At 40.5% G+C, this 24,417-nt stretch overlaps 6 protein-coding genes across 11 annotated transcripts in view; all 6 read right to left on the bottom strand.

The window, feature by feature from the left end:
- The window catches only part of LOC139655784 (cyclin-Y-like), a 56,181-nt gene that overhangs the window by 9,458 nt on the left and 22,306 nt on the right, over window positions 1–24,417 (bottom strand). For all 6 annotated transcript variants that reach the window (XM_071533153.1, XM_071533152.1, XM_071533151.1 and 3 more), the window contains 3 exons: window positions 23,505–23,540; window positions 22,945–23,002; window positions 21,524–21,643 (listed from right to left, as the gene is read on the bottom strand). In XM_071533153.1, coding sequence (XP_071389254.1) covers window positions 21,524–21,643; window positions 22,945–23,002; window positions 23,505–23,540 — 214 coding nt within the window. The remainder of the gene's footprint in view (window positions 1–21,523; window positions 21,644–22,944; window positions 23,003–23,504; window positions 23,541–24,417) is intronic.
- LOC139655787 (tripartite motif-containing protein 16-like) lies at window positions 1,976–3,652 on the bottom strand. Its single transcript, XM_071533158.1, has one exon. The coding sequence runs from the start codon at window positions 3,650–3,652 to the stop codon at window positions 1,976–1,978; it is 1,677 nt and encodes a 558-aa protein (XP_071389259.1).
- On the bottom strand, window positions 5,376–7,740 carry LOC139655776 (tripartite motif-containing protein 16-like). The gene has a single exon (XM_071533140.1). The coding sequence runs from the start codon at window positions 7,738–7,740 to the stop codon at window positions 6,073–6,075; it is 1,668 nt and encodes a 555-aa protein (XP_071389241.1). The 3' UTR covers window positions 5,376–6,072.
- Window positions 10,302–11,969, bottom strand: LOC139655777 (tripartite motif-containing protein 16-like). Its single transcript, XM_071533141.1, has one exon. The coding sequence runs from the start codon at window positions 11,967–11,969 to the stop codon at window positions 10,302–10,304; it is 1,668 nt and encodes a 555-aa protein (XP_071389242.1).
- LOC139655774 (tripartite motif-containing protein 16-like) lies at window positions 13,961–15,640 on the bottom strand. The gene has a single exon (XM_071533137.1). The coding sequence runs from the start codon at window positions 15,638–15,640 to the stop codon at window positions 13,961–13,963; it is 1,680 nt and encodes a 559-aa protein (XP_071389238.1).
- Window positions 17,542–19,215, bottom strand: LOC139655775 (tripartite motif-containing protein 16-like). Its single transcript, XM_071533139.1, has one exon. It carries the CDS (start codon window positions 19,213–19,215, stop codon window positions 17,542–17,544), a length of 1,674 nt encoding a protein of 557 aa, XP_071389240.1.

The raw sequence follows: 24,417 nt of genomic DNA, 5'->3' as shown, positions 1-24,417 counted from the left end.
TCAAAGTAGACTGCTGGTTGTTAATACAAATTTCCTCTAATTTATAGTTTAAAGTGCTTTACATTGACAAATGATTGCCAAGTGTTTATAGCAGTATATTAAAAAAAAAAAAAATCCAAAAATGCATTATAACTGAAATTAAATAAAAACTAAACTTAAAGGAAACAGTTGCAAAAAAAGAAAAGACAAAAGAAAAAATGTAAAAAAACCAAAACAAAATAAACAAACTGCCAAACCCACACTGAACACTAACAGATGGATGAATGTGTGGTGAACACAAGCAGAATGAGAGGAAAGACTTGATTTATGATCTACAACTACATAACATCTGACATCATATGTATCAAGATTAACAAAAGTTTTTCAGACATTTCATGCAATTTCTAGACTTGACCAAATAATCAAATTAAGTCTTGATATTCTTCCAGGATTTTCACGTTTGTGTAGGAAATCCTGCTTATTGAGCAAGTGCACAATGTCAATCTTAGTTCTAAAAAGCAACAAATTATTCAAAACCTGGAGGTTAGTCCTCCCTGACAAAACTGTTACAGTGAAGAAAGGTACAGGGATAGAGATTGATTGGCAAACTATTCTTGGTGTTATCCACTTAGACTTCCTTCAGTATTTCCATCTAAACATTCACTTAATTCATACATTTAACCAGTTGAATTAACAATAGGGCTGTCCTTCATTCTTTCTTTCTATTTGAATTTGTGTTTCTTTTTTGGTAACATTGATGCTTGGAAGTAATTTTAGTTTTGGTTTCACATCTACTCTTAACATTAAGGCTACACTTTTGTGTTTCAGGTCGAAATTTGGTTATGCTTTCGTATTAATTTCACATTTTCTCCAGCAGGGACCAAGATTGATAGAATACAGAAGAAATACTGTGTTCATTCTTGGAAATACTTTATTTAAAGACTCACTTTGTTCACACATCCAATCACTAAAACCTGGTACAGGACTCTTGATCAATCTTTCCATCTAAATATTCAATTTGTCCACACAGTCAGTCTGTTAAACCAATATGTCAACACTGTGGAGGAACATTTGAATGAGTTCCATATTGATTATATTAATATGGATTATATTTGTAGTGCTCTTTTCTTAACAAAGTTACAATGTGCTGGCAGCAAAATAAAAATATTGGCAACTATTCAGCTATAATAAAGGGAAGGCTTCTAGTGCTGGGTCCATTAAGGCCCAGGGAGTGAAACAGAAATAGCAGAAAATAGTACAGCAACAACACCAATATGCAAAGAAGATAAAAAAACAAAAAACAATAACAACTATATAAATCTCACAACCGTTTATGTTTTCATATGAATAAATGTTTGTTTAGCTACTTTCCATCACCAATTGATATAACAAAATAGTGATTCAACCTATAGCCAGTTCATGAAAGATTTTACATTTGCTGTTCTAAACACCCGGTGTTTGGTAGGGTATTTCCCGGCAAAAATTCTCTGGTACACAGTAAATAATGTGCATTATGTTTCCAACAGCGACAGCAGCGATTTGTTTGAAATAAACAGAAGAAGAACTGGGTAGTTAGCATGAGTAGCGATAGCCACCATGGCTAAACAGACAAAGAAAAGCACGCCACCTACAGAAACTCAATACTTCATCAACAGAAAATCCAAGGAACCGATAGAACAAGCACAGATCCTGTACAGACCAACGGTGCATGTGTTCAATTCAGTTCTATGCACTGAAGCACTGCGACACAGTTATGGGTTAAATAATTCCACTAACGTTACTTAAATACCACATGGTAATAACTTAATAATAATAACAACTTTTGATTTTGTGCCTATGGATGGGAAATACTGCATCTCACAGTCAAAACCACCCTCTAGAGGCCATCTCACGAAGCGACAGATAACTGACTGCCTGACCTGAATTTGCCTTGTGATTCCCTCGGCTGCACCATGGGAAAAACAGAATAGCACATTACCACTTTAATAACTCCCATCTACTTTAGCGTACACAACACAGCAGTGTCTCCCTTAGAGTTTGGAAGCCAAAATCCAGTATAGAGAGGCTGTGTGAATGTGGTCTGGACTCTGTGGAGGAGAGTCATGGTTTCAGAGACGCTGTAGAAGGACAGAATACCTGCTCTGTGATCCAGGTACACTCCTACTCTGGAGGACCGAGGGCCTGAGATGGGAGTTTTGATATTGTTGTGTTTGAATTTATAACTATTTTTATAACAATCTAATGCCCAAGACCTGTCATTGCATCCAAATGCACGCACATCAAAGGTCCGTCTTCTGTCAGTATCCTTATATGAGACTGCTATTGAGACTAGTGACCCACTCCACTCTACCTCCCAGTAACAACGTCCAGTCAGACCCTCTCTACTTAGTACCTGCCACCTTTCAGTGAATCTTTCTGGGTGAGTAGAATATAATTGTTCTTCTCCCATTAATGTTGTTTTTCTGTTCCCCTCAGATAATGACAGATGTCTGTGTGCTGTGTTTGGATCCAGTGTGATTTGACGTGAATATTGTAAGAATTCAACTCTGGTCTTGGGCTCTGGTTGAGGCAGTAAAACATCCACTTCAGTCACTGTCAGTGAGATCTTGGGCCATTCCTCACTAAGAATGTCCTCTAGTTTATCTCTGGCCTCTGACACCGCCACAGTCACATCCTGAAAGTAGCGCAGAGGACGGATATTGGCGCTGGGTAAGTCTGTAGATTCACTGAGATGTGAGAGAGGAGTGTACCTCTGTAGAAAATTGATGTGATCCTCTGTGTGTGAGAGCTGCTCCAGCTCAGCGTCTTTCCTCCTCAGCTCAGCAATCTCCTGCTTCAGCATCTCCTGAAGTTCTTCGGCCCGTCTCACTTCTGCTTTCTGCTGGTATCTGATCTGCTCCTTCACATCAGAGCTTCTTTTCTCAACGTAATGACCCAGCTCAGTGAAGATCTTCTCACTGTCTTCCACTGCTTTATCAGCAGAGTGATTGATAGCCTTCACCTCCTGTTGAAGCACCTTCATATCTCTCTCTTTGTCCTGGATTCTCTGCTGGATTTTTTGCCGACTCACCCCAAGCTCTTTCTGCCTCTCAGTCCTTTCTGCTGCAGCTGAGACTGTGTCGTGGCCTTTATGTTCATCCATGGAGCAGAGATAACAGATACACTGCTGATCAGTACGGCAGAAAATCTTCATCACCTCGTCATGACAAGAGCAGATGTTCTCGTGAAGCTTCTTGGAGGGGTCGCCCAGCTTGTGTTTCTTTAATGGAGCTACATCATAGTGAGGCTGGAGGTGCTGCTCACAGTAAGAGGCCAGACACACCAGACAGGACTTGAGGGCTTTCAGCTTTCTCCCCATGCAAAAATCACAGGCCACATCTCCAGGTCCGGCATAGAAGTGATCAGGAGGAGCAGCTTGGAGTCCTGTCTTCTTCAGTTCCTCCAGTAACTCTGCTAACACAGTACTTTTCACTAGAGCAGGCCTTGGTATGAAGGTCTGTCTGCACTGGGGGCAGCTGTGAATTTTCTTCTGATCCTCTTCATCCCAGTGGTTTTTAATACAGCTCATGCAGTAGCTGTGCCCACAGGAAATAGTCACCGGATCCTTCAGTAGATCCAGACAGATTGAACAGCAGAATTTTGCCTCGTCCAGCTGAATTCCTTGCTGCGCCATTTCACTTCTCAGTGACAGTGAATGTCAGACAGTTTCACTTCCTCTCAACAGATACAAGTTGTGCTCTGATCCAAACCAAAAACCTGATATGCAGTGAATGGGCTTGTCACCTCTTGTACTTTTTATCATGTTGTTTACATCCATCCTTCACCTGGCAGATGTGTGAAAGGGAGGGACCAAGGAAATATCAAGACAGAATGGAACTTGCTATATCTGAGACCAGGAAGAAGAGGGAGGGGTCATCATGTTTTGCTTTATTCCAGCAAGAGGAGCGGTTTGAAATAGGCAATGTGTGTTTAGCCCTTGTGTAGCCTACAATATGAAGTTAAGATTATAACAAACAAAAATGGAATAGCTACTGTACATTGAGGGTCAATGACCTCACTGGTTTAATAAAAAACACTTTTTCTCACAACACATGGTTGAAACTAACACTACAAAGATGAACAATCCCATTATTAGAAGGGCTGATGATTTTATCAAAAGAAAATAAGGAATTATAACTAACATGTTTTTAGCCAAATCTTAATTTTATCCCCAGTGGTCTCCTGTAAAGTGTTTGCTGTTTATCGCCTCCATGTTCTGGTGCTCTACATACATTGTGCATGGCCCTCCGTTTGGCCCTGCTTCCAATGCACACAATGTGAGCATGTATGATGGTACTGTAAGGCAGTCAAAGTAGAATGCTGGTTGCTGAAAAAATTGCATTAAACCCCCAATTTATAGTTTAAAGTGCTTCACACTGGCAAAAAGGTATTTTTATCATTATACCATTAAAAATACTAACCCTACCAAAATGTCTGTGTATAGTCATTTCAGTCATCCAGGTAGTATGATGTTAAAAGACAAAAACAAAATAGAAACAAAATCCACTGGACTTAAAAGGACTTCATCAGTTAGTGCTTGGAAACTCCCTGGCATTCAACCTCTGTTGGTGATTCATACCATGAAGTCACGTGAGATACGCCTACCAAAATACTAAAACTAGACCTTAAACTAAATAAAAACTAAACTAAAATTAAGCATTTGTAAAAACTAACTAAATAAGAACTAAACTACATCCACCAAACGCACACTGAAAACTAACTTAAACTAACCTGAAATTGAATTATTCAAGTATGGATGTGTGATGAGTAATACAAGCAGAAATAAATATCAGAGGAATGAGGCAAGGATCGTGATTGACAAACTAACCATATGATATTCACAGTACATTTTATTCAAGGTGACACATTCTGTCTCAATATTCACTACTTTTTCAAAATCTTAATTTCATGACTGGTTTATAAAGATTTCGGTCAGTTCAATGTGAAATATAAATATTCTGATAGTGGCTGGGCAATTTAACTGTCAACTAGGCCCTATCCTTTTGAAGTTTATTCTTAATGACAACCATCATATGTGTGTCAGGACTGAACAAAAGTTATTCAGACACTTTTTTTGTCTCTCACAAATTTCTAATCTTGACCTGTGAGGGATCAAATTAATTCTTCATACTTTTCCAGGCTTTTCAGGCCTGCATAAGAAACACTGTTTATTCAAGCTTAGTCATCGATGACAAAGCTCTGTCGCTGCAGAAAGTTGCAAGGATAGAGATTGAAGCAGACTTTGTGTTCATATTAATTTCACATTTTCTCCAGCAGGGACAAGGATTGTTAGATTTCTTGGAATGAATACAGAAGAAATACTTTGTTCATTCTTGGAAATACTTTATTTATTCTTGTAAACATTCACTTTGTTCACACATCCAATTGCTAAAACCTGGTACAGAACTCCTTTTCAATCTTTTTCCATCTAAATATTCACTTCACCCACACAATCAATCTGTTAAACTAGTAGTATGTCAACACTGTGGAGGAACATTTCAATGATTTCCCTATTAAGGATTACGTACAGTATATTTGTAATGTTGTTTTCTTGACAAAGCTACAAAGTGCAGGCAACAAAATAAAAATACTGGCATCTATTTAGCTCTAATAAAGGGAAGGCTTCTAGTGCTGGCTTTATTAAGGCCCATGCAGTGGAACTAAAATAGCAGAAATTAGTACAGCAAGAATAATATGCAAAAAATATAAAAAAAAAGAAAGTTAAAACGTACAACAGTTACATTATAAAACACACAACAGTTACTTTTTCATATGAATAAATGTTTGTTTGCCTACTCTCCATCACCTATTGATATAACATAATTGTGATTCAACCTAACTAGTTCATGAAAGGTTTTACATTTGCTATTCTAAACTGTAAATCTGTATTGGAATATACAGAAGAACTGGGTAATTATGAGCAGTGATAGCCACCATGTATGAACAGACAAATAAAAGAGTGCCACCTACAGAAACTCAAACTTCATCAACAGAAAATACAAGGATCAGATAGAAAAACAGAATCTCACACATTACCGCTTTAATAACTCCCATCTACTTCAGCTTACACAACTCAGCAGTGTCTCCACTGTAATGTGGAAGACAAAATCCAAGATAGAGGGGCTGAGTGAATGTGATCTGGACTCTGTGGAGGAGAGTCATGGTTTCAGAGACGCTGTAGAAGGACAGAATACCTGCTCTGTGATCCAGGTACACTCCTACTCTGGAGGACCGAGGGCCTGAGATGGGAGTTGTAATATTGTTATATCTGAATTGATAACTATTGAAACAATCTAATGCCCAAGACTTGACATTGCATCCAAATTGGCTATCGGCAGTCTTCCCTGTTCTGCTAATATCCTTATATGAGACTGCTATTGAGACTTGTCCTCTGTGCTCCACCTCCCAGTAACAACGCCCAGTCACACCCTCTCTACTCAGGACCTGACGCTTGTCAGTGAATCTTTCTGGGTGACTAGAATAGAACTGATGTGCTCCCATTAAAGCTGCTTTTCTGTTCCCCTCGGATAATGAGAGATATGTGTTTGCTGTGTTTGGATCCAGTGTGATTTGATGTGAATATTGTAAGAATTCAGCTCTGGTCTTGGGCTCTGGTTGTGGCAGTAAAACATCCACTTGAGTCACTGTCAATGTGATCTTAGGCCAAGCTTTTCTAAGGATGTCCTCTAGTTTATGTTTCACCTCTGAAACAGCTGCAGTCACATCCTCAAAGTAGCGCAGAGGACGGATATTGGTGCTGGGTGAGTCTGTAGATTCACTGAGACGTGACAGCGAGGAGTAAGTCTGTAGAAAATGGGTGTGATCCTCTGTGTGTGAGAGCTGCTCCAGCTCAGCGTCTTTCCTCCTCAGCTCAGCAATCTCCTGCTTCAGCTTCTCCTGAAGTTCTTCGGCCCGACTCGCTTCCGCTTTCTGCTGGGTTCTGATCTTCTCCTTCACCTCAGAGCTTCTTTTCTCAATGGAATGGACCAGTTCATTGAAGATCTTCTCACTGTCCTTCACTGCTTTATTAGCAGCACGATTGATGGCCTTCACCTCCTGTTGAAACACCTTCACATCTTTCTCTCTGTCCTGGATTCTCTGTTGGATTTTTTGCCGACTCACCCCGAGCTCTTTCTGCCTCTCAGTCCATTCTGCTGCAGCTGAGACTGTGTCGTGGCCTTTATGTTCATCCATGAAGCAGAGATAACAGATACTCTGCTGATCAGTACGGCAGAAAATCTTCATCACCTCATCATGACGAGAGCAAATGTTCTCCTGAAGTTTTGCAGAGGGTTTGACCAGCTTGTGTTTCTTTAAAGGAGGTGCATCATAGTGATGTTGGAGGTGCTGCTCACAGTAAGAGGCCAGACACACCAGACAGGACTGGAGGGCTTTCCGCTTTCTCCCAGTGCAGACATCACAGGCCACATCTCCAGGTCCGGCATGGCAGCGATCAGGAGGAGCAGCTTGTCCTGTCTTCTTCAGTTTCTTCACCAACTCTGCTAACATGGTATTTTTCCCCAAGACAGGCCTTGGTTTGAAGGTCTTTCTGCACTGGGGGCAACTGTGGATTTTTTTCTGATTCTCTCCATCCCAGCAGCTTTTAATACAGCTCATGCAGTAGCTGTGCCCACAGGGAATAGTCACCGGATCCTTCAGTAGATCCAGACAGATCAAACAGCAGAATTTTGCCTCATCTAGCTCAATTCCTTGCTGCTCCATTTCACTTCTCAATGACATGACATGTGAATGTCAGATAGTTTCACCTTCTCTCACTCAACTTGAGACCAGGAAGAAGAGGGAGGGGTTATGAGCTTCTTCTTTTTTTCCATGAAGGGAGTGTTTTTAAAGAGGCAGTGTGTCTTTAGTGTGTCTTTAACACATAACCTACTCGTGCCAATTGGATCTGCTGCCCCTGGAGGAAATTTTTTTAAAAACAGCTTTTGAATACTGAGTTCTGGTAACATTTCAGAGAAGGATTATCCAAATCTTAAATGCATCCCCAGTCATCTCCTGTAGAGTATTTGCTATTTAGGGCTTCCATGTTCTGCTGCTCGACATACTTTGGGGTGAAATCAGTTTTAACATGGCTCTTCGTGCCTCACATTGGCAAATAGTCTTTCTGTTATTATACCACTAGTCATTTCAGTCATCCAGGTAGTAAGATGTCAAAAAAAATAAATAAAAAAAATAGAAACTAAATACACTGGACTTAAAATGAAGAGTTGAAGACGTTTTGCCACTCATCCGAGAGGCTTCATCATTTCTGGTTTCATCAGTTAGTGCTGGGAAACTCCCTGGCATTCAACCTCTGTGGATGATTCATACCATACCACAGTATTTGACGCTTAGGGCCTCCATGTTCTGCTGCTCAACATACTGTGGGGTGAAATCAGTTTTAATATGCCACCTCATGGATAAAATTGGGCATGGCCTTCCCTTTGGTCCTGCTTCCAATGCAAACAATGTGGACTGTTCAACACCATAATTTATTATTTGCATTTATTTGCAACATTTGCTCATTATCCTTATTCTATGTTAATAGCTATCTCTTCTCATCTCATCTCATCTCTAATGGTACTGAAAGGCAGTCAAAATAGAATGCTGGTTGCTAAAAAAATTACATTAAACCCACAATTTATAGTTTAAAGTGCCTCACATTGGCAAATAGTCTTTCTGTTATTATACCACTAAAAATACTAACCCTACCAAAATGTCTGTGTAGAGTCATTTCAGTCATCCAGGTAGTAAGATGTCAAAAAAAAAAGAAACAAAATACACTGGACTTAAAATGAAGAGTTGAAGACGTTTTGCCACTCATCCGAGAGGCTTCATCATTTCTGGCTTCATCAGTTAGTGCTGGGAAACTCCCTGGCATTCAAACTCTGTGGGTGATTCATACCATGAAGTCACGTAACATACGTCTACCCAAGTACTAAAATTACACCTTAAACCAAATAAAAACAAAACTAAAATGAAGCATTTGTAAAAACTAAATAAAAATTAGACTACAACCACCAAATCCACACGGAAAATGAACTTAAACTAACCTGAAATTGAAATATATAAGTATGGATGTGTGATGAGTAATACAAGCAGGAATAAATATCAGAGGAAGGAGGCAAGGATCTTGATTTATAAACTAACCTCTATAATATTCACACTACATTTTATTCAAGGTTACACATTCAGTCTCAATATTCACTACTTTTTCCAAACCTTAATTTACTGAAGATTTCGATCAGTTCAATGTGAAATATCCTGATAGTGGCTGGGCAATTTGACCGTCAACTAGGCCATATCCTTTGGAAGTTTATTCTTAATGACAACCATCATATGTGTGTCAAGACTGAACTAAAGTTTTCCAGACACTTTATGAAATTTCTAAACTTGGCCTGGGAAGGATCAAATGAATTCTTCATACTTTTACTCGGTTTATTCAAGCAAGTGATTCAAAACTTTGATGTTGCAAGCTTAGTCCTCCATGACAAAGCTGTTTCAGTACAGAAAGTTGCAAGGATAGAGATTCATTGGCGAATTAGACTTTGTGTTATCCACTTCCTTCAGTCTTTCCATCTAAACATTCACGTAATTCATATATTTAACCAGTTAAATTAACAATAGGATTGTCCTTCATTCTTTCCATTTGAACTATTGCATCTTCTTTGGTAACAGTGGTGCTTGGGAGTAATTTTAGTTCTAGTTCCACATCTGCTCTACACATCAAGTCTGCGCTTCTTTGTGTTTCAGGGGGAAATTCGGTTATGCTTTTGTATTCATTTCACATTTTCTTCAGCAGGGACCAGGACTGATACATTTCTTGGAATGGATACAGAAGAAATACTGCGTTCATTCTTGGAAATACTTTATTTATTCTTGTAAACATTCACTTTGTTCACACATCCAATCACTAAAACCTCGTAAAGCACTCTTGTTCAATCTTTCTATCTAAATATTCACTTCATCCGCACAATGTGTGGATGAAGGGCTGTAGGTGGCACTCTTAATTACCTCATATAACACACATATAACACAATAGTGATTCAACCTATCCCTAGTTCATGAAACCTTTTACATTTGCTGTTCTAAACACCTGGTGTCTGGTAGGTATTTCCTATACACAGAAGAAGAACTGGGTAGTTAGTAGGAGCAGTGATAGCCACCATGGCTGAACAGACAAAGAAAAGAGTGCCACCTACAAAACTCAAATTTCAACGAAAAAGGATCAGATAGTAAAATGGAATCTCACACATTACCGCTTTAATAACTCCCATCTACTTCAGTTAACACAACTCAGCAGTGTCTCCAGTAGAATGCGGAAGCCAAAATCCAGGATAGAGAGGCTGAGTGAATGTGGTCTGGACTCTGTGGAGGAGAGTCACGGTTTCAGAGACGCTGTAGAAGGACAGAATACCTGCCCTGTGATCCAGGTACACTCCTACTCTGGAGGACCGAGGGCCTGAGATGGGAGTTATGATTTTGTTGTGTTTGAATTGATAACTATTTTGATAACAATCTAATGCCCAAGACTTGACATTGCATCCAAACTGACATTCATCAGTCTTCCCTATTCTGCTAATATCCTTATATGAGACTGCTACTGACACGTGCTTCCCGCTCCGCTCCACCTCCCAGTAACAACGTCCAGTCAGACCCTCTCTACTCAGGACCTGACACCATTCAGTGAATCTGTCTGGGTGAATAGAATATAACTGTAGTTTTCTCATTAATGTTGCTTTTCTCTTTTCCATGGATAATGACAACCATGTGTTTGCTGTGTTGGGATCCAGTGTGATTTGACGTGAATATTGTAAAAATTCAGATCTGGTCTTGGGCTCTGGCTGTGGTGGTAGAACATCCACTTGAGTGATTGTCCAGGAGATCTTATGCTCTTTCTCATTAAGGATGCCCTGTAGATTATCTCTTGTCTCTGAAACAGCTGCAGTCACATCCCTGAAGTACTGCAGAGGACGGATATTGGTGCTGGGTAAGTCTGTAGATTCACTGAGACGTGAGAGCGAGGAGTAAGTCTGTAGAAAATGGATGTGATCCTCTGTGTGTGAGAGCTGCTCCAGCTCAGCGTCTTTCCTCCTCAGCTCAGCAATCTCCTGCTTCAGCTTCTCCTGAAGTTCTTCAGCCCGACTCGCTTCCGCTTTCTGCTGGGATCTGATCTGCTCCTTCACATCAGAGCTTCTTTTCTCAATGAGACGGACCAGCTCAGTGAAGATCTTCTCGCTGTCCTCCACTGCTTTATCAGCAGAGCGATTGATGGCCTTCACCTGCTTTTGAAGCACCTTCACGTCTTTCTCTCTGCCCTGGATTCTCTGCTGGATTTTTTGCCGACTCACCCCGAGCTCTTTCTGCCTCTCAGTCCATTCTGCTGCAGCTGAGACTGTGTCGTGGCCTTTATGTTCATCCATGAAGCAGAGATAACAGATACACTGCTGATCAGTACGGCAGAAAATCTTCATTACTTCTTCATGACAAGAGCAGATGTTCTCCTGAAGTTTTGAAGAGGGTTTGACCAGCTTGTGTTTCTTTAATGGAGAAGCATCATAGTGATGCTGAAGGTGCTGCTCACAGTAAGAGGCCAGACACACCAGACAGGACTGGAGGGCTTTCCGCTTTCTCCCAGTGCAGACATCACAGGCCACATCTCCAGGTCCGACATAGCAGCGATCCGGAAGAGCAGCTTGGTGTCCTGTCTTCTTCAGTTCCTCCACCAACTCTGCTAACATGGTATTTTTCACCAGAACAGGCCTTGGTTTGAAGGTCTTTCTGCACTGGGGGCAGCTGTGGATTTTTTTCTGATCCTCTTCATCCCAGCAACTTTTAATACAGCTCATGCAGTAGTTGTGCCCACAGGGAATAGTCACCGGATCCTTCAGTAGATCCAGACAGATCGAACAACAGAATTTTTCCCCGTCCAGCTGAATTCCTTGCTGCGCCATTTCACTTCTCATTGACAGTGAGTGTCAGATAGTTTCTTTCTCGCAATAGATTCAAGTTGTGCTCTGATCCAAACCAAAAATCTGTTCCTTTTCTGTGTTTTATGTTTATTCGCTGATCTGCTGTGTATGGGCTTTTCAGCTGTTGCTAATTTATGTGTTGTTTACACACATCCTTCAACATGTAGATCTATGAAAGGGGAGGGAACAAGTACACATCTGGACAGAATGGAACTTGCTCTAACTAAGACCAGGATGAAGAGGGAGGTGGCATTTTTTTCTGCTTTATTCAAGCAAGGGGAGCTGTTTGAAAGAGGCAGTGTGTGTTTAGCCCTCATGTACAATGTGAAGTTGAGATTATGACACATTGGCAACTAGTCTTTCTGTTATTATACCACTAAAAATACTAATCCTACCAAAATGTCTGTGTAGAGTCATTTCAGTCATCCAGGTAGTAAGATGTACAAAAAAAAAAAGAAACAAAATACACTGGACTTAAAATTAAGAGTTGCATACGTTTTGCCACTCATCCGAGAGGCTTCATCATTTCTGGCTTCATCAGTTAGTGCTGGGAAACTCCCTGGCATTCAAACTCTGTGGGTGATTCATACCATGAAGTCACATAACATACGCCTACCCAAGTACTAAAATTACACCTTAAAGTAAATAAAAACTAAACTAAAATGAAGCATTTGTAAAAACAAAATAAAAATGTAACTACAACCACCAAACCCACATTCAAAACTAACTTAAACTAAACTGAAATTGAAATAAGTATGGATGTGTGGTGTGTAATACAAGCAGAAATAAATATCAGAGGAATGAGAGAAGGATCTTGATTTATAAACTAACCTCTATGATATTCACACTACATTTTATTCAAGGTTACACATTCGGTCTCAATATTCACTACTTTTTCCAAACCTTAATTTACTGAAGATTTCGGTCAGTTCAATGTGAAATATAAATATTCTGATAGTGGCTGGGCAATTTGACCGTCAACTAGGCCATATACTTTGGAAGTTTATTCTTAATGACAATCATCATATGTGTGTCAGGACTGAACAAAAGTTTTCCAGACACTTTATGAAATTTCTAAACTTGGCCTGGGAGGGATCAAATTAATTTTTCATACTTTTACTCTGTTTATTCAAGCAAGTGATTCAAAACTTTGATGTTGCAAGGTTAGTCCTCCATGACAAAGCTGTTTCAGTACAGAAAGTTGCAAGGATAGAGATTCATTGGCGAATTAGACTTTGTGTTATCCACTTCCTTCAGTCTTTCCATCTAAACATTCACGTAATTCATATATTTAACCAGTTAAATTAACAATAGGATTGTCCTTCATTCTTTCCATTTGAACTATTGCATCTTCTTTGGTAACAGTGATGCTTGGGAGTAATTTTAGTTTTAGTTCCACATCTGCTCAACACATCAAGTCTGCGCTTCTTTGTGTTTCAGGGGGAAATTCGGTTATGCTTTCGTATTCATTTCACATTTTCTTCAGCAGGGACCAGGACTGATACATTTCTTGGAATGGATACAGAAGAAATACTGCGTTCATTCTTGGAAATACTTTATTTATTCTTGTAAACATTCACTTTGTTCACACATCCAATCACTAAAACCTCGTAAAGCACTCTTGTTCAATCTTTCCATCTAAATATTCACTTCATCTGCACAATGTGTGGATGAAGGGCTGTAGGTGGCACTCTTCATTACCTCATATAACACACATATAACACAATAGTGATTCAACCTATCCCTAGTTCATGAAACCTTTTACATTTGCTGTTCTAAACACCTGGTGTCTGGTAGGTATTTCCTATAAACAGAAGAAGAACTGGGTAGTTAGTAGGAGCAGTGATAGCCACCATGGCTGAACAGACAAAGAAAAGAGTGCCACCTACAAAACTCAAATTTCAACGAAAAAGGATCAGATAGTAAAATGGAATCTCACACATTACCGCTTTAATAACTCCCATCTACTTCAGTTAACACAACTCAGCAGTGTCTCCAGTAGAATGCGGAAGCCAAAATCCAGGATAGAGAGGCTGAGTGAATGTGGTCTGGACTCTGTGGAGGAGAGTCATGGTTTCAGAGACGCTGTAGAAGGACAGAATACCTGCCCTGTGATCCAGGTACACTCCTACTCTGGAGGACCGAGGGCCTGAGATGGGAGTTATGATTTTGTTGTGTTTGAATTGATAACTATTTTGATAACAATCTAATGCCCAAGACTTGACATTGCATCCAAACTGACATTCATCAGTCTTCCCTGTTCTGCTAATATCCTTATATGAGACTGCTACTGACACGTGCTTCCCGCTCCGCTCCACCTCCCAGTAACAACGTCCAGTCAGACCCTCTCTACTCAGGACCTGACACCATTCAGTGAATCTATCTGGGTGAATAGAATATAACTGTAATTTTCTCATTAATGTTGCTTTTCTATTTTCCTTGGATAATGACAACCATGTGTTTGCTGTGTTGGGATCCAGTGTGATTTGACGTGAATATTGTAAAAATTCAGATCTGGTCTTGGGCTCTGGCTGTGGTGGTAGAACATCCACTTGAGTGATTGTCCAGGAGATCTTATGCTCTTTCTCATTAAGGATGCCCTGTAGATTATCTCTTGTCTCTGAAACAGCTGCAGTCACATCCCTGAAGTACTGCAGAGGACGGATATTGGTGCTGGGTAAGTCTGTAGATTCACTGAGACGTGAGAGCGAGGAGTAAGTCTGTAGAAAATGGATGTGATCCTCTGTGTGTGAGACCTGCTCCAGTTCAGCGTCTTTCCTCCTCAGCTCAGCAATCTCCTGCTTCAGCTTCTCCTGAAGTTCTTTGGCCCGACTCGCTTCCGCTTTCTGCTGGGATCTGATCTGCTCCTTCACATCAGAGCTTCTTTTCTCAATGGAATGGACCAGCTCAGTGAAGATCTTCTCACTGTCCTCCACTGCTTTATCAGCAGAGCGATTGATGGTCTTCACCTGCTTTTGAAGCACCTTCACGTCTTTCTCTCTGTCCTGGATTCTCTGTTGGATTTTTTGCTGACTCACCCCAAGCTCTTTCTGCCTCTCAGTCCATTCTGCTGCAGCTGAGACTGTGTCGTGGCCTTTATGTTCATCCATGAAGCAGAGATAACAGATACACTGCTGATCAGTACGGCAGAAAATCTTCATTACTTCTTCATGACAAGAGCAGATGTTCTCCTGAAGTTTTGAAGAGGGTTTGACCAGCTTGTGTTTCTTTAATGGAGAAGCATCATAGTGATGCTGAAGGTGCTGCTCACAGTAAGAGGCCAGACACACCAGACAGGACTGGAGGGCTTTCCGCTTTCTCCCAGTGCAGACATCACAGGCCACATCTCCAGGTCCGGCATAGCAGCGATCAGGAAGAGCAGCTTGGAGTCCTGTCTTCTTCAGTTCCTCCACCAACTCTGCTAACATGGTATTTTTCACCAGAACAGGCCTTGGTTTGAAGGTCTTTCTGCACTGGGGGCAGCTGTGGATTTTTTTCTGATCCTCTTCATCCCAGCAGCTTTTAATACAGCTCATGCAGTAGCTGTGCCCACAGGGAATAGTCACCGGATCCTTCAGTAGATCCACACAGATCGAACAACAGAATTTTGCCCCGTCCAGCTGAATCCCTTGCTGCGCCATTTCACTTCTCATTGACAGTGAGTGTCAGATAGTTTCTTTCTCGCAATAGATTCAAGTTGTGCTCTGATCCAAACCAAAAATCTGTTCCTTTTCTGTGTTTTATGTTTATTCGCTGATCTGCTGTGTATGGGCTTTTCAGCTGTTGCTAATTTATGTGTTGTTTACACACATCCTTCAACATGCAGATCTATGAAAGGGGAGGGAACAAGTACACATCTGGACAGAATGGAACTTGCTCTAACTAAGACCAGGATGAAGAGGGAGGTGGCATTTTTTTCTGCTTTATTCAAGCAAGGGGAGCTGTGAAAGAGGCAGTGTGTGTTTAGCCCTCATGTACAATGTGAAGTTGAGATTATGACACATTGGCAAATAGTCTTTCTGTTATTATACCACTAAAAATACTAACCCTACCAAAATGTCTGTGTAGAGTCATTTCAGTCATCCAGGTAGTAAGATGTACAAAAAAAAATGAAACAAAATACACTGGACTTAAAATTAAGAGTTGAATACGTTTTGCCACTCATCCGAGAGGCTTCATCATTTCTGGCTTCATCAGTTAGTGCTGGGAAACTCCCTGGCATTCAAACTCGGTGGGTGATTCATACCATGAAGTCACGTAACATACGCCTACCCAAGTACTAAAATTACACCTTAAAGTAAATAAAAACTAAACTAAAATGAAGCATTTGTAAAAACAAAATAAAAATGTAACTACAACCACCAAACCCACATTCAAAACTAACTTAAACTAAACTGAAATTGAAATAAGTATGGATGTGTGGTGTGGAATACAAGCAGAAATAAATATCAGGAATGAGAGAAGGATCTTGATTTATAAACTAACCTCTATGATATTCACACTACATTTTATTCAAGGTTACACATTCGGTCTCAATATTCACTACTTTTTCCAAACCTTAATTTACTGAAGATTTCGGTCAGTTCAATGTGAAATATAAATATTCTGATAGTGGCTGGGCAATTTGACCGTCGACTAGGCCATATCCTTTTGAAGTTTATTCTTAATGACAACCATCATATTTGTGTCAGGACTGAACAAAAGTTTTCCAGACACTTTATGAAATTTCTAAACTTGGCCTGGGAAGGATAAAATTAATTCTTCATACTTTTACTCTGTTTATTCAAGCAAGTGATTCAAAACTTTGATGTTGCAAGCTTAGTCCTCCATGACAAAGCTGTTTCAGTACAGAAAGTTGCAAGGATAGAGATTCATTGGCGAAGTAGACTTTGTGTTATCCACTTAGACTTCCTTCAGTCTTTCCATCTAAACATTCACGTAATTCATATATTTAACCAGTTAAATTAACAATAGGATTGTCCTTCATTCTTTCCATTTGAACTATTGCATCTTCTTTGGTAACAGTGGTGCTTGGGAGTAATTTTAGCTTTAGTTCCACATCTGCTCTACACATCAAGTCTGCGCTTCTTTGTGTTTCAGGGGAAATTCGGTTATGCTTTTGTATTAATTTCAAATTTTCTTCAGCAGGAACCAGGATTGATAAATTTCTTGGAATGGATACAGAAGAAATACTGTGTTCATTCTTGGAAATACTTTATTTATTCTTGTAAACATTCACTTTGTTCACACATCCAATCACTAAAACCTCGTAAAGGACTCTTGTTCAATCTTTCCATCTAAATATTCACTTCATCCACACAATCAATATGTTAAAGTATGTCAATGCTATGAAGGAACTATATAAACCACACAACAGTTATGTTTTCATATGAATAAATGTTTGTTTGGCTACTTTCCATCACTTATTGATATAACATAATTGTGATTCAACCACCATGGCTGAACAGACAAAGAAAAGAGCGCCACCAACAGAAAATCGCGGGATCAGATAGAAAAACACAAACGCACACGTTACCACTTTAATAACTCCCATCTACTTCAGCTTACACAACTCAGCAGTGTCTCCCTTAGAGTTTGGAAGCCAAAGTCCAGGATAGAGGGGCTGAGTGAATGTGGTCTGGACTCTGTACAGGAGAGTCATGGTTTCAGAGACGCTGTAGAAGGACAGAATACCTGCTCTGTGATCCAGGTACACTCCTACTCTGGAGAACCTGGTGACTGGGATGGGAGTTTTGATATTGTTATATCTGAATTGATAACTTTTGAAACAATCTAATGCCCAAGACTTGACATTGCATCCAAATTTGCATTCGTCAGTCTTCCTTGTTCTGCTAATATCCTTATATGAGACTGCTATTGAGACTTGTCCTCTGTGCTCCACCTCCCAGTAACAACGTCCAGTCAGACCCTCTCTACTCAGGACCTGCCACCATTCAATAAATCTGTCTGGGTGACTAGAATATAACTGTTCTGCTCCCATTAATGTTGCTTTTCTGTTCCCCTTAGATAATGACAGATTTGTATTTGCTGTGTTTGGATCCAGTGTGATTTGACGTGAATATTGTAAGAATTCAGCTCTGGTCTTGGGCTCTCTTGGTTGTGGCAGTAAAACATCCACTTGAGTCACTGTCCATGAGATCTTGGGCCATTCCTCTGTAAGAATGGCCTGTAGTTTATCTCTGGCCTCTGACACAGCTGCAGTCACATCCTCAAAGTATCGCAGAGGATGGATATTGGAGCTGGGTAAGTCTGTAGATTCACTGAGACTTGACAGCGAGGTGTAATTGTGTAGAAAATGGATGTGATCCTCTGTGTGTGAGAGCTGCTCCAGCTCAGCGTCTTTCCTCCTCAGCTCAGCAATGTCCTGCTTCAGCTTCTCCTGAAGTTCTTCGGCCCGACTCGCTTCCACTTTCTGCTGGGATCTGATCTGCTCCTTCACATCAGAGCTTCTTTTCTCAATGAGACGGACCAGTTCAGTGAAGATCTTCTCACTGTCCTTCACTGCTTTATCAGCAGAGAGATTGATAGCCTCCACCTCCTGTTGAAGCACCTTCATATCTCTCTCTTTGTCCTGGATTCTCTGCTGGATTTTTTGCCGACTCACCCCAAGCTCTTTCTGCCTCTCAGTCCTTTCTGCTGCAGCTGAGACTGTGTCGTGGCCTTTATGTTCATCCATGGAGCAGAGATAACAGATACACTGCTGATCAGTACGGCAGAAAATCTTCATCACCTCGTCATGACAAGAGCAGAAGTTCTCCTGAATCTTCACAGTGGCTTCAACCAGCTTGTGTTTCTTTAATGGAGCTGCATCATAGTGAGGCTGGAGGTGCTGCTCACAGTAAGAGGCCAGACACACCAGACAGGACTTGAGGGCTTTTAGCTTTCTCCCAGTGCAGACATCACAGGCCACATCTCCAGGTCCGGCATAGCAGCGATCAGGAAGAGCAGCTTGGAGTCCTGTCTTCTTCAGTTCCTCCAGTAACTCTGCTAACACAGTATTTTTCACCAGATCAGGCCTTGGTATGAAGGTCTGTCTGCACTGGGGGCAGCTGTGGATTTTCTTCTGATCCTCTTCATCCCAGCAGCTTTTAATACAGCTCATGCAGTAGCTGTGCCCACAGGGAATAGTCACCGGATCCTTCAGTAGATCCAGACAGATCGAACAGCAGAATTTTGCCCCGTCCAGCTGAATTCCTTGCTGCGCCATTTCACTTCTCAGTGACAGTGAATGCCAGATAGATTCACTTCCTCTCAACAGGTAAAAGTTGTGCTCCGATTCAAACTAAAAATCTGTTCCTTTCTCTCATGTTCGTTTGCTGATCTGCAGTGAATGGGTTTGTCACCTCTTGCACTTCACAACATGTTGTTTACACCCATCTTTACACTGGTAGATCTGTGAAAGGGGAGGGAACAGGACATATCTGGACAGAATGGAACTCGCTGTATCTGAGACCAGGAAGAAGAGGGAGGGGTTTACTGGACTTTGCTTTGTTCCAGGAAGATTGCAGGCAGTGTGTCTTTAGTCCTCGTTTACAATATGAAGTAAAGATTATGACCAAATAAAAAAATGTAATAGCCACATTTGGGGTCAGTGACCTCTCCAGGATATTAAAAATACTTTTTGCTCACAATACACAGTTGAAACTAACACTGCAAAGATGAATAATCCCATTATTGCTAGGGCTGCCACTTTTATCAAATGAAAATAAGGAGCACATAACTTACTAGTGGGGAATGGGCTCTGCTCCCCCTAGAGGAGACTTTTAGAAAAGCTTTTAAATGCTCACTTCTGGTGACCTGTATCGTATTTGCTGCTCAACATACTTTGGGGTGAAATCATTTTAACATGGCTCTTCATGGATGAAAAGAGGGCATGGCCCTCCCTTTGTAGGGAGTTTTACAACAGTGGCATTAAAATGAAGAATAGATTCCAGATTCAGATTATATTCCAAACATAGAATAAAATCAGACAACTGTAATGTCATTACCGTTTCAGCTTCTATGATGCATGTGGTGACAGAAATTGTGAAATTGCTTATACTACTGCTTATATTTTGCAGTTCACCTTGTATTAATTCAGTCCCACACTGTCAAGCCACCGATATTTGGCTTCACATTCAAGCAATATTTTTACAATCTCTTGCATTTGACAAGAGAGCTTGAAGGGGAGGAAGAGGCCATTTTTAAATATCAGTCCGATTCCTGCTGCCATCCAACTTTCGGTACGGACTCGCAAGCTGGATGGCAGCGGGAGTTGGACTGAGATTTCAAAATGGCATCTTCCTCCCTATCAGGCCACACACAGAGTGAGCAAGTACACTGCCAGCTTCAGTTTTGATTGTGGTATTTATTTTGTTATTTATTTATAATTTTCATCAATCAAGTAGGAAAATACAGAACAAATCACATATTGACTCATTAAGGAACGGGACCTCTTGCACTTCATTAAGGGACTATTCCGTATTCCCCAAACGGGTGGAAACTGTAGCTATTAGGGTTTGGATTTTAGGGTTAGGATTTTAAATTGGGGTCAGGTTTAGGTGAGGGTAAGAGTGAGGACAGTGTTAGGGGTTAGGAAATGCGTGCAGTCACTGAAAAGTCCTGCATTTTACATTTCTGGCAGCAGCAACAGCAGTTTGTTTGGAATAAACAGAAGAAGAACTGGGTAGTTAGCATGAGCGGCGACAGCCACCATGGCCGAACAGACAAAGAAGAGAGCGCCACCTACAGAAACTCAAACTGTATGAGCTGAAAATCCAAGGAATACATGGAGTAACCCAGCCATAGTCCGGTCAAGCTGTTTACACACACCTTTGATACCCTGCAATTAAGTATCCCTGTTTCCATGAATAAATAAGTTAAGAGAATATTTGTCTACCTGCGGTGTCCCACCCACAGATAGAACGCCAGTAAAAAAGTATGAAAAGGTTTGGCCACCAGCCACCTCCTCTCTATTTCACTCAGGTTAATACTAATTCAGGGGAAAGAAGTGATGATGTTTACATGCATTGAGAATGGTGAAAGTCCCTGTGCATGTAAACGCAGCCAGTGTTTTATTGCCAAGTGATCTCTGGGAAGAGTGCAAAAACTCCCAAAACAGTGTCATAAACTTTTGTGAAATGAGCATGAGCTCTGAAACACAGACCATGTGTTGTGGACACAAATGATGTGAATGTTATGTTCCTCCACTATTATAGGATTATGCAACAATAGCTTGAATTGGACACGCCATTGTGAAAGGTTTAGGCAAGTAAAACAACTTCAGTTCAGGTTAAGCTTAAGGTTAGGTTAAGGTTTTGGTAATTAAGAAAGACGTTGCTTAAAATTAGAACTTCACTCACAGTAGAAAACGTATTAACATGTGTTCGGAATTGAACCTGGGTCGTCATTCAATGTCAAACTACTTTGTGTCTCCTCCATTTCAAGACATCATTCTCATTTCAAGGCAAGTGGCGGTGTGTGTGTGTGTGTGTGTGTGTGTTTGTGTGTGGGTGGGTGGAGGGGGGGGTAATTACCAGTGTGACGATAGCACACTCAGCAGTGAGCTGGGCGGCGCTGAACAACGTCCTGACGAACCGGTAGATCTGCTTCTGCTCCGGATCGTGTTGGTCGTAGTCCAACGGCACTTCAGATTTCTGGAAGGAAGGAGAGGGAGGGAAGGAAGGAGAGAGGTCAAAGTGTTTTATTTATCAAATGCACAGTATAACACAAGGTCATTCTGAACAATGAAATTCTTAGGACAAGGCAAGCAACAACTATGTAGTAGGCATGAGAAAAATAAAGAAACATATCAAATATTGAATGTTAAAAAGAGTCAAATAAGGGTAAAAATAACAACAACAAAAAAAAATATATATATATATAGAATATAGCAACACAAAAAAAAAGCCAGAAATATAGCCAAAAAAATGTCACAAATAAGGGTAAAAATAGCAAAGAAAGAAAGAGAAGTGAAGAGAGGAAGGGAGGACAGGAGGGAGATAGCGAGGTGAGGGAAAAGGGGATGAAGGGATGATAGAGGGAGGAGAGGAGGGAGTAAGGTATAGGAAAAGAAGAGGGAGACAGGTTTGGAGGGAAGAGAAGATGAGAGGATAGGAAGACAGTCAGTGAGGACAGGAAAGGACAGAAGGAGGGAAAGACATGAGGAGAGGAGTGAAGGGAGTGAGGAGAGGGGCGAACAAGGAAGGAGAAGATTAAGAATGAAGGAAATGAAGGACGTAGGAGAGGGGAGGAAAGAGGGAAGGGAGGGGAGGAGAAAGGTAAAGAGTAGTAGAGGAGGGAAAGACAGGGAGGTGAGAGCAGAGGAAAGGAGGAGTGGAGCGAGGGAGCAAGGAAGGTGGAGAGGAGGGAGGAAAACATTAAGGAAGAAGTAAATGAGGGAGGGAGAAGATGAGAAAGGAGGACAGATGAGGAGGGAGAGAGGACGAGATAAAAGAACAAAGGCAGGGGGGAGGAGGGTGAAACAGGAAAGGAGGTAGGAAAGGAGATGAGGGAAGGAAAGACGGAGGGTGCAGAGGAGGGAGTGAGGGAAATGAGAGAGCAGAGGAATGGTTGGAGGAAAGAAAGATGAGGGAGGGAAAAGGAAAAAGGTGAAGGGAGGGAGCAAAGGAGGATGAGAGGAGAAGATTGAGGAACAAGGAGAGGAGTTAAGGAAGGAAGGAAGGAAAGGAGGTATGGAGGGAGGTGAGGAGAGATGAGCCTGAGTAAATCACTGAACTTCATACATAAGTTCAGTTCACTTTATTGTCCACGAGGGAAATTCAGCTTGCAGCAAGGCACAATAAAAACACAATGACAACACTGATACAGTACAATTGCGAAAAATCAATCCCAACACAGTTAAAAATGAAAATGGTGGCAGATACAATGGATGAGCAAAAAGAGAGCAAAGAGGTATTTGGGCAAAAGTGCAAACAGATGAGATTGGAAGTCTTACCGAGAGAGGGTGAAGCTTCTCATCGAAGATATCTAACAGCATTCCTCCATCCATGTCCCTGGAACAAGACAGTAACAGAGCGGTCAAAGTCGACTTCACTCCATCATCAAACTCTTTACGATAAGATGAGATTAACTTTATTGCTCCCCGAGGGGAAACTGGGTGACTGCGGCAGCAAAGAAGGAAGGTGTATGTTGGTGGATAAAGAGTAAAAAGGTACTTAAGGATATGAATAACAAGGTAATAAAGTATATAATGATATTATGCAGAACAAAAAATTCTGGAAAGAACATTTTTGATGGAAAGGACATCATTGCTGGAAAGGATTCTCGCAATGATGGCTGCAGTTTAAAGATTTACAAATTCACAGTCTAGCACAAAGAGCATGTATGCAGAATGTGTAAATGTGCATCACTGTCTATATTCCCATTATGGGATTTACAGAGCATATGGGCAGTGTGCATCATCGAATATTCACATTATGAGATTTACAGATGTCTACTGCAACTACCTGAAAACTACATTTTAAGAAGCTCTTGAAAATGATTGAGGATCCTCACCTGTTTTTTATATGGTAGTAAATCGCCAGTGCTACACTGTAAAGAGAATAGGGTGGAAAAACATAACTTTTATTGTAGAATACTTTTCTTTACAAACAAATATTGCTGAATAAAAGGAACAAAATATATTTGCTGAGCTATAATAAAAGGAAGGCTCGCTCCACTAACAGCATGACAACAAAACATACAAATGCAACTACTACTACTGGAAGTATTACTACTGGTAGGCTACTACCAGTAGTGGAAGAAGTATTCAGATCTTTGACTTAAGTAAAAGTAGCAATACCACAGTGTAAAAATACTTTGTTACAAGTAAAAGTCCTGCATTCAAAATCTTACTTAAGTCAAAGTACAAAAGTATTAACATCAAAATATACTTAAAGTATCAAAAGTAAAAGTAGTCATTATGCAGAATGGCCCATTTCAGAATCATATATATCATGTTATTGGACTATAATTATTGATGCATTAATGTGTTCATCACTTTAATGTTGCAGCTGGTAAAGGTGGAGCTAATTTTAATTACTTTATATACTGCTGGGTAGCTTAACCTATAAAAATATATCATAATTTATTAGTTGATTTATAATTTGTATTAATAATCTAAATCTGCAAAGTAACTAGTAACTAAAGCTGTCAAATAAATGTAGTGGAGTAAAAAGTTCAATTTCCCTCTGAAATGTAGTGGAGTAGAAGTATAAAGTAGCATGAAATGGAAATACTCAAGTAAAGTACAAGTACCTCTAAATTGTACTTACAGTACAGTACTTGAGTAAATGCACTTAGTTACATTCCACCACTGGCTACTAGCTACTTGTACTACTACCACTATTACTACTGCTATTAGTAATACTACTGCTACTGCTGCTGCTACTAACAATAATAATAGCATCACTATGAAAGTAAAACAATG

Source organism: Centroberyx affinis, unplaced genomic scaffold (assembly GCF_046629955.1).
Source record: "Centroberyx affinis isolate AG114_WGS23_722 - 3 ecotype Tasmania unplaced genomic scaffold, CSIRO-AGI_Caff_v1 ptg002327l_1, whole genome shotgun sequence".
NCBI lineage: Eukaryota > Metazoa > Chordata > Actinopteri > Beryciformes > Berycidae > Centroberyx > Centroberyx affinis.
Note: the sequence above shows the minus strand (reverse complement) of the source record. Positions and strands in the feature narration are given on the sequence as shown.